The 13,428-nt window shown below is 37.2% G+C and overlaps 1 protein-coding gene across 5 annotated transcripts in view; it reads left to right on the plus strand.

Annotated features, from left to right (window-relative positions):
- LOC124382710 (LIM domain containing preferred translocation partner in lipoma) overlaps positions 1 to 4,927 on the plus strand; it is a 199,930-nt gene extending 195,003 nt beyond the window's left edge. For all 5 annotated transcript variants that reach the window (XM_046844903.1, XM_046844928.1, XM_046844912.1 and 2 more), the window contains 3 exons: positions 1,595 to 1,773; positions 4,046 to 4,166; positions 4,483 to 4,927. In XM_046844903.1, the coding sequence (XP_046700859.1) occupies positions 1,595 to 1,773; positions 4,046 to 4,166; positions 4,483 to 4,611 (429 nt within the window). In that variant the 3' untranslated portion in view covers positions 4,612 to 4,927. The remainder of the gene's footprint in view (positions 1 to 1,594; positions 1,774 to 4,045; positions 4,167 to 4,482) is intronic.
- The last annotated feature ends 8,501 nt before the right edge of the window (positions 4,928 to 13,428 follow it).

Below are 13,428 nucleotides of genomic sequence, written 5' to 3' on the forward strand. Positions count from 1 at the left end.
CGCACTGATCTCCTGATTACTGCATTCAGCTGAAGGAGCAGGCCTGCTGTAAATCCTCATCACTTTCACTTCAGACAGCATGTAATCTTCCAATTATCCCTCTGGTGACCTTTTAAAGATTTTGCTGTTGATTTTTGCCAAAAAACAACAACAGGGAACTATTTTATAAGAATATACATTTTGGAAAGCATAAACAATTTTACTACGGTTTTTAGTGAAGGGATGGTGGAAGCTGGGGCATGATTCCTCTGGGACACATAAAGACAGCTCCTCACCAGCTGGATATTTCTTTCTGACCCTGTGATCCAGTTCATCCCAGAGCAGTTTAACACGATTCAGGTGTGGCGACTGGGCAGGTCATTCCATGATGGGGTAACACTTCTGCAGACTGTTTGCTCTCTAAATAATGTTTACAGAGCTTGGACGTATGCTTTTTGCTGTACAGTGAAGTTGATTTCAATTATCTGCAGTCCAGACATCTGGATTGCAATGCAATTCCAGCAAAGGAAAGGTAGCCATGTTGTTTTAGGATTACTTTCCATCCCAGAATAAGGCTCCAACCTTCCCTGCACCGAAACAAACCCAAACCATTAAGCTTCTACCTCCATGTTTGGCTGTGCATATGTGCCAGCCTGGTATCATCTTCTTTCCTGTTCTTCGTCTTAAACAAGTTTTTCTGTTAGAACCATAGAAGTCAAATTTGGAAACATCTGTCCACATAACTTTTTTTTCTGTCATTCTTGTGTTTTTGCATTTTATGAATACAAGGAACATGAATTTCTCTCAAAAAAACATAAATGACTAGGTGTTTCCAAATTTATGACAGGCTCCCAACATGAGCTAACAGCTAACGCTATTACCATAATATCCTTGTGATCAACATTGGATTATATAGAGATTATAGACAGTTTTTCATCCTTGGATCCTGTCTACTGGCGGCTGTGATTATTATCAGGAATCAAACTTGCGAGCTTCTAATAATTTTTCTGTTGTGCAACTTGATAGCTGTTTTTGTGTAATTTTTTTTTTTTTTTTACCTAGAATGTTCATAGTTCAGCAAGTAATTGAGATGAATGATTGAAACCTTTTTTTTTTTGCTTTGTATTGCATATTTAAATTTTTATTTTTAATGACCAACCTTTTGTTATATTAATATGCTTCATACTAAATATTTTGCATTACTTCTCAAATAAGAACATTACAGAGACTACTAGTAGGAATACTGCTGCTACTACTACTTATAATAAAGAACCCAAGTTATTAAATGTGATCTATGCATAATAAAATCATTTTTCCACTCCTTTCTCTTTCTGTTCGCTCACATATCAAAAGGTTGCATTTTGCTTTCATGCATCCGTGTAGCTCTCATGCTTAACTAAGTGCTTTTACATAAGAAGCCTGATTAGAACACAGCATTCTTTTTCATGGATATTGAATCTTGCAATGGCGATGGAGGATTTTTTTTTTTTTTTTTTTATGAGTGGATTTTAGAAATGTGTATTTAGTATATTAAAATATGTTTAAAAAATAAACCTTTCTCAACTATAATGATGAATAGTAACGTTGGATTTTGTGTGTTTGTGTGTATCTTCAGAACACCTTGGAGACCTGTAACATCTGCAGTAAGCCCATCATGGAGAGGATTCTGCGGGCGACGGGTAAAGCATACCACCCACACTGCTTTACCTGTGTGGTGTGTCACCGGAGCCTGGATGGCATTCCTTTCACCGTGGATGCCTCCAACCACATCCACTGCATCGAGGATTTTCACAAGTAACATTAATCAACCACACACACACACACACACATACATATTCAGTTCAATTCATTTTTATTTGTATAGCGCTTTTAACAATAAACATTGTCTCAAAGCAGCTTTACACAGATAATGTGGTGATTAAAAGTGAATATGTTCTTTATAAGTGTAAGTTCGTCCCTGATGATTGAGCCAATGGCGACTGTGGCAAGAAAAAACTCCCCGAGATGGCATAAGGAAGAAACCTTGAGAGGAACCAGACTCAAGAGGGAACCCATCCTCATCTGGGTTGCACCGAATGTCCATTTATAGCAGATATAAGATGTTGCGGGGTACAGTGATGATGATCAGAAGCGTAAAGTAGTCCTGAGTCAGTGTAGGAGACTGTTGACATTAACTACAGTCTAATCCATCCTCAAAGCGCCCGTTCTTACTCCGGAATTTCATGGAACCACCCAAGGCGTAAATACATACAGACATATACACATACAATCCAACAAATTCTGCTATGTGCCCTTGAAACCAAAACCCTTTACTAAAGAGCAGAAGTGATTTCTTACTAAATTTACATTTGCGGCATTTAGCAGACGCCCTTGTCCAGAGCGACGTACAAAAGTGCTTTGAGTCTTTAGCAATAAATAAATCTACACTGGTACGCAAAATTACAAACTTAATATAAATACAACTCTTGATTTCTACAAAGAAACTTGGAAAGTGCTAATTTAAGTGTTTTAGAAAGAGGTAGGTCTTCAACCGTGGCTTAAACATAGTCAGGGACTCAGCTGTACAGACGTCTAGGGGAAGTTCATTTCACCACCTCGGTGCCAGAACAAAGAAGAGCCTTGAAGTATACTTACCTCTCATTCTGATAGAAGGTGGTACCAGTCGAGCAGTGCTGGAACACTAAATGATGTTCTATGGTAATTTTTTTTTCATGGCCAGTACAGCTGCCTTATACAGAAAGGTCTATCTTTACCTAAAAATTGCAAGCAAACAAACAAGTTCCTTAAAAGAGACTATTGTGTTACAAAGAAAACCGGAAGCAAAACTTGTATGGGGTAGAGGACAAAAGCTACCTGTTGAGGAACTGAAAAGTTTGACACAGAAGCTGTTACTTGCGACCTCAGAAATGCCTTTGTGTCGAGGAACAGCCAGGTTTCGGCATTGTTTTTGTGGTTCTCCTCGGTCACCACTCTCCACTTCCTACCAAATCAATGTAGAAGTTCCCTCACCTGGATAGACCATATAGCCAGTTTTTGTCTTCACATCCTCACCAGCCTCCTCTTCATACGTCTCTGTTCCTTTTGTACATTTCCCCTGAATGTGTGAGACAGAGTTTTTCAAACCACCTGCTTAAATAGCTAGAGAATTAAAAGCCACAGGGGTTTGTCTGAATTCACATCACCTGGTTGTGCAGAAACAGTAACAAACTGAGCAGAATGAGCGTTGAAAGCAGAGAATATTTGAGGTAATGCTCTCCAGTATAATGTGAGGCCAATTGCAGGAAATTCCTAAGAAGTTATTGTGTCTTTTTTATTAGTTACATATTAATACAGCTGCATTTTAATATAATATACTGTAAATGGCTTAATGCATGTGTATGTGCAGCTGCAATTTAGTGGTGTAATGTTCACTTCAAAGTACTAATCTTGGTTGGATGCAGCGTTTTTTTTTGTTCAGGTTACCAGAAACGGCTATAACAGTTGAGTTTTGTTAGTGCTGAGTTGTGTTCTATGCCACTTTTCTCAAATATTGCATTCAATTTTTTTTGTATGAACAGCATTAATGTTATTAGCTTGACATTCTTTGTCTATAAGTACTATTCTGTACAGATAGAGATGAACAAATCAGTATACTGTATACTTTAGGCTGAATATATGCTAAGAATATTTTTAAATATACTGTATCTAATGATACCGAACGTCTACTAAGATCGATTAAATACCATTAGTTGCTGTACTTATTTCTGGAGGGAAGAAATTGGATTATGTAATTCTTGTGTTATGCTCTGAAATGAACACACACACACACAGGCTTTTAGCTGCCAGCACTTCAGATCAGATTTCCCCTCTTATACTTGAGATCCCCTGACTACACCTTTGGTTAATCTATGTATTGAAATTCCACCCTCTTATTATTTTTCAATTGCACTATTTTACACCAGGTTACACTCACATTTGCCATGATTTGGATTTCTAGTTACATTATGATTATTAAGAAAAGAGCAGTATTTCACTGGTGTGTGTGTGTGTGTGGACTAGAGCAAGTTCTGTCTGTGTCCCCCTGCAGGAAGTTTGCCCCTCGTTGCTCTGTGTGTAAAGAGCCCATAATGCCTGCTCCTGGCCAGGAGGAAACGGTGCGCATTGTGGCCCTGGACCGAGATTTCCATGTGCAGTGCTACCGCTGCGAGGTGCGTGTATGAGTGTGTTTGTGTGTGTGTGTGTGTGTCCATGTTTTTTGCTTTTAGTACTGACCCTAAATGTCCCTAAATGTGAAGGAATATCTGACAATTTCGAACCTTATGGGGACATTTGACTGGTCCCTATAATTTGTGCTGCCTTTTTTTAATTAAAAACTATAACTTGTAATTTACAGACTAACAGAGACTGAGGGTTTCCATTTGAGACTCATATTTAGCTTAGAGTTTGGTGTAAACACATCATAAATTAGCTGCAATAAATAATTGTTTTGGATGCCACTTAAATGTGTGTGTGTGTGTCGTGCAGGACTGTGGCTGTCTGCTGTCTGAGGGTGATAATCAGGGCTGCTACCCACTGGATGGTCATGTTCTCTGCAAGAACTGCAACACCAGCCGCATCCAGGCCCTCACTGCCAAGGCCACCACTGACCTCTGAGTCTATTCTATTCTCATACACTCTCTCTCTCTCTCTCACACACACACACACACACACACACACACACACACACACACTTATATAATCCTAACTCATCTGATATATTGTGGCTGCATTTTGAAATATTCTCACGCTTAATACAATGCTTAATACACACACACACACACACACACACACACACACACACACACACACACACAAACACACAGACAAACACGCAGTTCATAGTAATCACGTCATGCACGTTTGTTGCAGTCACTCCTAAAGCATTTTATCTTTGCATATGTATTCTAATAATAAAAAATTTAAAAAAACACATTTAATAGTTTAACTTTAAAGGTACCACGCATAAAATGATGCAGAATTTAAGGATAGTTGTGATGATGAATTGTGCTCGCTGAACTATTACAGCGAACTCTGTTAGGAGACTCGCTGGCTTTATATTTCTTCCTATATCTTCCATATGGCCAGTGGTCACAGAGCAGAAAATGTACCAGGGACTAATGCATAGTAATAGTATTTTAACTTCCCATAGATTTAAGTCATCTGTGTTCCCTGGTAGAAGTATTTCAGCTCGAATTTAATAATCCAGCTCAGTCAGTCGATGATGAGCTTTTTAACATTAGTCGTTATTCTAATAATAAACTGTATGTGCTTTCTTTTTAAGAGTGAAAACAGCACCATAATCCACTTGAGGATTTTCCCGACAATCAGCAGTCCTGCTTTTATCATTCATATTACATTCATGATGTACATATCTACGTATACATTTGATTCGCAAAAAGCACGATACAGATGGTGATGGGGCCACATATATGTATGTACTTTATGTATCAATAACACAAACACACACACACACTCAAAGGGGCTTTTATTACTTCTTCTGGCTTTATTAAATATAGCAAAGGGTTTTTCCAAGTTATTTGGGTGAATAATATGCAAACAGAGTTTAGATGTGTATGATTTTTAAAGCTCTAGTTTCAGGTTTTTAGAGAAGGTGAAGTCGAATTGTAGTTGCGCAGATGTTACATAAATATCGGTGCATGTCGAGACTAATTACATCAGTCACAAAAAATATAGGATTTAATAATATTCCTGGAAATCAGAAAGAAAAAAAATTCTGTGAGACGCGGATTCAAGATTCTCGACTCCCACTGGAGCACCGTTTACATTCTCTGACGACGTGTGTATTTACATTATATATATATATATATATATATATATATATATATATATATATATATATATATATATATATATATATATATATATATATACACTTATGCAGTTGATAGAGAGGTTTATTATGGAATAGGACTGTGAACCCAAACATATATAACCAAAGTTTGAGTAACACTGCAGTGCACTACTGCTTCCTCCTGTTATTCAATATTCTGCTTTTCACATAGCACAATTCTTCTATGTATATGCATATCATGAACGAAGGCGTTTAATGCAACATAGTGTAGCTGTTGTGCTTTTTGGAGTCTTTTGGAAAGAATTAGGGCATTATAAAGTGCCTTTTTCTTTATTTTTTGGACAGTCCACAAAGTGATGAACACTGAAAGGAAATCAGTTACGGTGTGACAATCAAACAGGTACATTTAAAAAATAAAAAAACAATTCTTTTGACTATTATAACCAACATAGCTTCTTGTATGCTCGTATAAACAGGACTGTGAGCATAAGTTCTAATATCGTCATTTTGTGAAATGTAAAATTAGGCCTAAATAGCGATGAAAGTATTGTAACGATTAGGAAAAAGAACTTACAGTGATAGGATTTATTTCGTAGCTATGTAAAAGAATAATAATATGCAATTTCCTTTTTATTATTGCATTGACACTTTATATAAAAAAATAATATGCAGACCTTAACTTTTCTCTTTACTCTTCAGGAAATATTCGCGATTTGATTAAGCAATAAGTTTTCCACACTGTGTGCTTTTTTTCTGGTTGAGTTTCATCATCCTGCTCTTAAGGTCTAGAGAGGTGGTTATTCTTTACTTAGCAAAGGCAGAGGTGCTCTCTGTTCTGCCTTCCTGCTAAAAATGTAGTACTGCTTAAATGCTTTTAGTGATTCTCTATATTTTTACGACTTTTGCTTCATCAGTGAGGAAAGAAACAAGGGTATAAAAAACACCAAGCATGTAATTGAACATTAGGGGTAAAATGTACTACGATGCTCAGGGTGGCCTCCGATTCGTTTTGTTCAGTCAGGTATTTTCTAGAATGGACCATAAATTTCCAAGAGATGAAACGTTATAGAGAACTTTCTTACACTTTTTTTTTTGTTGCGTCTCATTTGTGTGGTTAGGGGTTCTATCTGAGGGGATCCTGTATACCAGGAGAAAGGAAATTTGTTATTAATAATTCTTTTTTGATTGATTAGAAAACTTAATCTACAGTATGTTAATGTCCTTGTTTAATTTGTATTTGCAAGTATTCATTTTTACACTGTCTCTGTATTATTTCCTCTAGCTTTAATAAACCTTTATTGCATAAGAGTTTGTTTGGCTTTACTGGATGTGTTATATATTTTTTTTTTCATTTCCCTCAAATTTAACTCTGGTAACCCGAAACATTAATAGTGCAACAGTCGACGATATGTAGAACATGATTAGAATGAATTATTAAAGCAGTGGCATAAGCATGAATTTGTCATGTATTATAGAAAACCTTTAATTTATTATTATTATTTATATTTTTTTAGCCTTGACGTGGGCCGGAGCGTTTGTCTTTGCGCCTTTTGTCAGTTTGGACACGTCCCAAACCCCTTTTAACTTCACCTCGAATTTATGTCACCTTCATGTGTTGCCACAATGTTTGATGGCAGCCGCATTTACTATATAGTCAACTGTTTGTCAACACTTAATCAGAAGTTTCAAATTAACCTTCGGAAACCACTTTTTTGCACAAGAACACGGTCATGCTTGAAATGATTTGGGCCGCTTAGTTCCAGTAAAGGGTTTGATAATCAAGTTTGGATGCGCTACCTGTGCTAGCAATGTATGCGATGCTGCCTTACCCCTGTGCAGCTAACACTAGTAGTGACTACAAGCTCATTACAATTTTAAAAATCCAACAAAAAGAGACAGTATGGCGAAAGAACGTGTGACCAAGGTAAGTTAAGTGGCATATCAGGCAAGCCACAATCAACCATCTCACCTTATCATACACTTTGGGCATGTACTTTGTGTAAATGGATGGGAATAGAAGGCAGGATTCAGAAGTAAAAAATATTTTTTGTCATATACTTAATCATAAGAGTCACAATGTTGATTCAGTTGTATAAACACACACATGTAGATAGATAGACACATGTAGGTAGATTTAGCGTCTTCCAGAAGTGCAAAAAGTAGCAATAAATATAAAGGCTCTGAGCTGATGAGTACACAAGTACACTGGGTATATATACATGTATATAATATATACTGTTTTAAAGTAAGATATGTGTAAGACAATATGTATGGAGAATGTGGGATATATACATTTTAGAATGTATATTCCAACATTCAATGATGTGACTTCCTTAATTTGAGTGATTTGTTTGTTGTGTGTTTAAATGTTTAGAAGTCTCTCCTTCTAGAATCTATTCTCGTAGCATACTCAGTAACCTCAGCATATCATATCTTTGTCACTGTCTGATAGCGTTTTCTTGTTTTATTAATTTACTCTGGTGTTTTTCTTTTTTGTTGTTGTTGTCTGCACTCTCAGGCATTCTGATAAAATCGGTCTGATTGAATTTTTAAAATAATTTAAAGGTCTCCACAAGGGACCCCTTGAGGCCCTTAATTTAATCCGTTCAATTTGTCATCTTGCTCACGCTCCAGGATCCGGCTGTAAGTCAGCGGCCGTTTTATTACTCTCTCCAGATTGCGAGCGGCAACCCGAAACGTGGAGCCAAGGAAAGCGATGCCAGAGGACAACACTGAAATGCTCCGTGGCAGTAATTGGTTGAGATAAATGAACGGCTCAAAAACGGCGTAACTCCACCAGAATGGTTTGTCTTCAGATTTTCAGCAGTCTAAATCCGAGCTGTAAAGATGTCTGAGAGCTCAAAGTGTGGAAATGAGCGGAAAAAAATTACTTCCTCAAACATTGCTTTTAGAATGAACAAAAGTATGAGCTTATGTACAATACAGCCGAATTTGAAACAAGCAGAACAAATCAAGACACGTACCACACACTGTAACACATCAAAGTTCTAATCCTATCGAAATTTGTGCCCTCATTTGTGCAACATGCAAGGCAGGATCAGTGAAATAAATACACAAGACAGTAGAATTACCTTTACAGTGCACTCCCTAAATAAATAGGCTGCATCCCAGGATGCAACCCAGGGGGTGACTACGGAGGTATCATGTGATTGTAAACCATTGTAGCAGCATAATAATAATTATAATAATAATATTGTATGATTGGGGTGCATTGTTTTTTGGAAGACCAATCTGAATTCAGAATTCGGTGTATTATAGTGCATTGCATACTGTATTCACCCCTTGATCTTATGCAGTGTTACAAGCAGGAGTTTCATTGAGAACCTACATCAGGAATCTACACTGAACATCCCATAATACTGATGTAGGAGGATTTATCAAGAAATAAATAAACTGCTTTGGCAGTCATCCATTTATATATTAAAAATGTTGAAGTGTGTGTGAGTAGTTAATGTCTCCTTAAGTGCAGAGAAAGCTCTGTGTGTGCGTGTGTGTGTGTTTTCCCTCCAGCATCCCAGCGTGGGACTTGGCTTACTGTACTAATCTGCTGTTTACAAACACATTGATGAGTGTGGATCCTTTTGGCTGACATGATGTGGCAATGTGGCTTACGTACATGGGGTGTGTGTGTGAATGTGTTATCCAACTGTTTTTTCTCACAGGACCAGCAGTGGCATTTCCAACTGGGTCAGGTCTTTTAATTATAAATAAGTAAATTATTTACTATAAATTCATCATTTGCATTTATTGCATTTGGCAGACACCCTTATCTAGAGTAACTTACAACTAAGCAGTTGAGGGTTAAGGGCCTTGCTCAAGGGCCCAGCAGTGGCAGCTTGGTGGTGGTGGGATTTGAACTTGTGACCTTCTGATCTAAAGTCCAATGGCTTAACTAATGAGCTACCACCTCTCCTCATCATGACCCCATATATATATATATATATATATTTACCATGACTCCAGTTTTATTTTGACTCATTGTTTTCAACTAATAGTCAAATCCAATCAAACCTTTTATTTATCAACTTTTACTCAGAAAATACTAAAGTATTATAAGTGGAATGTTTTATCATTAATAATGAATTGACCAATAGTTCAAACTGTATGTCTGAGACTGGCATCTTTTGGAATGGAAAAACTGTTTAATTAGTGAAGTAAAAAGCATAGAGTGAAGTAAAGCACACATCAGACTGCACTTGTTTACCAAACCAAAGTAAATGAACAGTTCAATAAATGTGAAAACTTGTACATATGTATTTCAAGTATGTATTTGGTCTCTTTCAGCAAGCATGCCTCAGTGATGTGACTATAAACTTGCTGAGTGTAACTGAATAGTGATGTGCAACCGGGAGTGCCGAACATGTTCTTTCCCACAGTGCTGGTCACGACAGAATTGAATGTGCCTTTTTTTTTTTTTTATTTAGCTTTAACGGACAACAAAAAAAACTGTGGGAGGAATTTCTGAGAGTAAGCAGGTGTGGGATCAAAAAAGTGACTGTCATGCGCACGTGTCCAAACTGAATTGCCTTAACATTAAAATCACTGACAGGTGAAGTGGATAACATTGCCAATCTTGTTACAATGGCACATGTCAAGGGGTTATGTATATTCAACAGCAAGTAAGTTAATGGTTGATGGAAGCAGGAATAATGGGCACTCGTAGGGATCTTGACAACTTTGATAAGAGCCAGGTTTTGTGATGTTCCTAGTATGCAGTTAATAGTACCTACCAAAAGTACGAATTACACAAAGCATGCACTTGAGTAAAAGTAGAGATACAGTAGGTAAAATATAACTCCAGTAAAAGTGCTTCCTTTAAACTTTCACTTGAGTAAAAGTACAAAAGTATTTGTCTTCAAATGTACTTAAGCATCCAAGTACTATAATAAATTATTATGGCTATAATGTTCCTAGTGTTATTTTTGTCACAAGACTCTTGCTTAATCATTAAAAAATAAAAATAAAAAAATATTCGGTGTTACTCTTCGCACACCAGTCTATTTATAGAATGCTAATGAGTTAAACACTGATTAATATCTAATAAATTATCATGAGCCCAAAACCTTCTTTTCAACGACAAAAAGAAAAATCATGCAATTAAGACCACGGGTGTTGTGGCAAGATAGAGTCAGGAGTTTCTTCCATCATTTATTCCTCTCAGAATGTTCTGCTTGCTAAGTAGATACCATCAACTGACAATGGATGTTCTAGCTTGACATCCTGGGTGAACCACGCCATGACCCAACATTCAATCCAATTCAATTCATTATTATTTGTAAAGCACTTTTAACAATGGACATTGTCTTAAAGCAGCTTCACACAAATAATGAGGTAAGAAAGAATGATGAAAATTGTACTTTGTACTATTGTACTATTCGAGTTATATTTATATTGAGTTTGTATTCTTGCGTACCAGTGTAGATTTATTCACTACTAGAGATTTAAAGCACGTTTGTACGTCGCTCTGGATAAGGGCGTCTGCTAAATGGCGCAAATGTAAATGTAAATGTACTTTATAAGTGTATGTATGTCCCTAATGAGCAAGCCAGTGGCGACTGTGGCAAGGAAAACATCCCTGAGATGGCATAAGAAATAACCTTGAGAGGAACCAGATTTAAGAGGGGACCCATCCTCATCTTGGTGGCACCGAATGTCCATTTATTACAGCTAAACAATGTTGAGGTTGCAGTGATGTGATCAAATGCAAACTGTAGTCAGAGTAGCAGACTGTTGACGTAAATAACATTCCAATCCTCAAAGCTCCTGTGTTACTCCATAATTTCATGGATTACTAGGCCATTGATGTGAAACATCCCCAGTTTCACAGAGTAGGCAGATCCAAGGAGAGGAGAGTGGCAGGAACACTTGTCACTTGTACCTCAGAAGCATGTTTAACTCAACCGAGAGAGAGAGAGAGAGAGAGAAGAGGGTGACAGAGAGAAGGATATGAATTATTGAAAAATTCCTTATTTTTGTATAAAAGTAAAGGACACTGTGCAGTTGGGGACTTGGCAAGACTTGCTTTGGTAGCATAACTAAAAGAAAAAGCCAAAAGGTAACATAAACATTAGGGATCTCTGGATACGGATATGGAGATGGCCCACCACAGTCAACAAACCTGAGTTAACGCAATAGGGGGTGACAGCATACAAATATACCAGTTCACCGAACTATTTAATAATGATCCCTTCAGATCTGCTCCTTTACCAAAGAAAAATCTAGAGATAAAAGGCTTGACTAAATAAATGTTTTCAGCCTCGACTTGAACAATGGAACTGCGTCTGAGTCCTAAACACTTTAATTGACAGGCTATTCCATTACTCTGGGGCTTTGTAAGAGAAAGATCTACCCCCCGCTGTAGTCTTCATTATTTGAGGTACCAACAAATAGCCTGCACCTTTTGATCTAAGTAGGCGTCGGGGATCAGAATGGTACAAAAGCTCACTTAGATCTGATGAGACTGTTAAGTGCTTTATACATCAGTAGTAGTATTTTATGATCATTGCAAGATTTGATGGGGAGCCAGTGTAGACTGTTTAAAACAGAGGTGATGTGGTCATATTTTCTAGATCCAGTAAGGACACTTGCTGCTGCATTCTGGATTAACTAAAGCTTATTTATGCACTTACTCAAACACCCAGACAGTAAAATGTTACAGTAGTCTTATCTAGGTGTAACAAAAGCATGAACAAATTTTTTTCTGCATCCTAAAACGTCATATTTTCTATTTTAGCAATATTTCTAAGGTGAAAGAATGATATCCTGGTAGTTATTCACATGAGCTTTAACCGAAAGACTAGAGTCAGTGATCACACCAAGGTCTTTGACTGCCGTGCACACTAAGACGGGAAGACCATCCAGAGATGATACGTAATCAGAGAGTTTACTTCTAGCTTCATGTGGTCCTAGTAATAGTACGTCCATCGTATCCAAGTTAAGCAGAAGGAAGTTATCAAGCATTCACTGTCTAGTGTTTTTTACACATTTCTCAAAATATTTGAGCTGAGAGAGCTGATCTCTCATATAGCTTTGCTGAAACATACATCTGTATATCATCAGCATAGCAATAAAAGCTAATACCATGTTTACATATAATTTCACCCAGAGGCAGCATATATAAAGAGAAAAGCAGTGGGCCTAAGACAGATCCTTGCGGAACACTAAATTGTACCTCAGAGAGTGTGGAGAACTCACCATTTACATCAACAAACTTATAGGACCTGATAAGAACTAAACCATGAAAGAGCTGTTTCCTTTATTCCAACATTTTCTAGTCTAGCAAGAAGGATATTATGATCAATGGTGTCAAAAGCTGCACTAAGCGAGCAAAACAAGTAAGGAGACACAACCCTGATCAGAGGACAATAGAAGGTCATTTACCACTGTGTTATGATGAGGCCTAAATCCTGACTGATACATTTGGAAAAAAAAATACTAGGTAGATGTGAGCATAACTGCTGTGCTACAACCTTTTCTAGAATCTTGGAGATAAAGGGTAGGTTTGATATTGGACAACGGACAGCGGACAAAGTACATAACCAATGTTAATGGAAGAGTTTATTATTTTCAGAACAGGTTCAATTTTGGAATGATCTGTT

The sequence above is a fragment of the Silurus meridionalis genome, chromosome 1, assembly GCF_014805685.1.
Source record: "Silurus meridionalis isolate SWU-2019-XX chromosome 1, ASM1480568v1, whole genome shotgun sequence".
Classification (NCBI taxonomy): Eukaryota; Metazoa; Chordata; class Actinopteri; order Siluriformes; family Siluridae; genus Silurus; species Silurus meridionalis.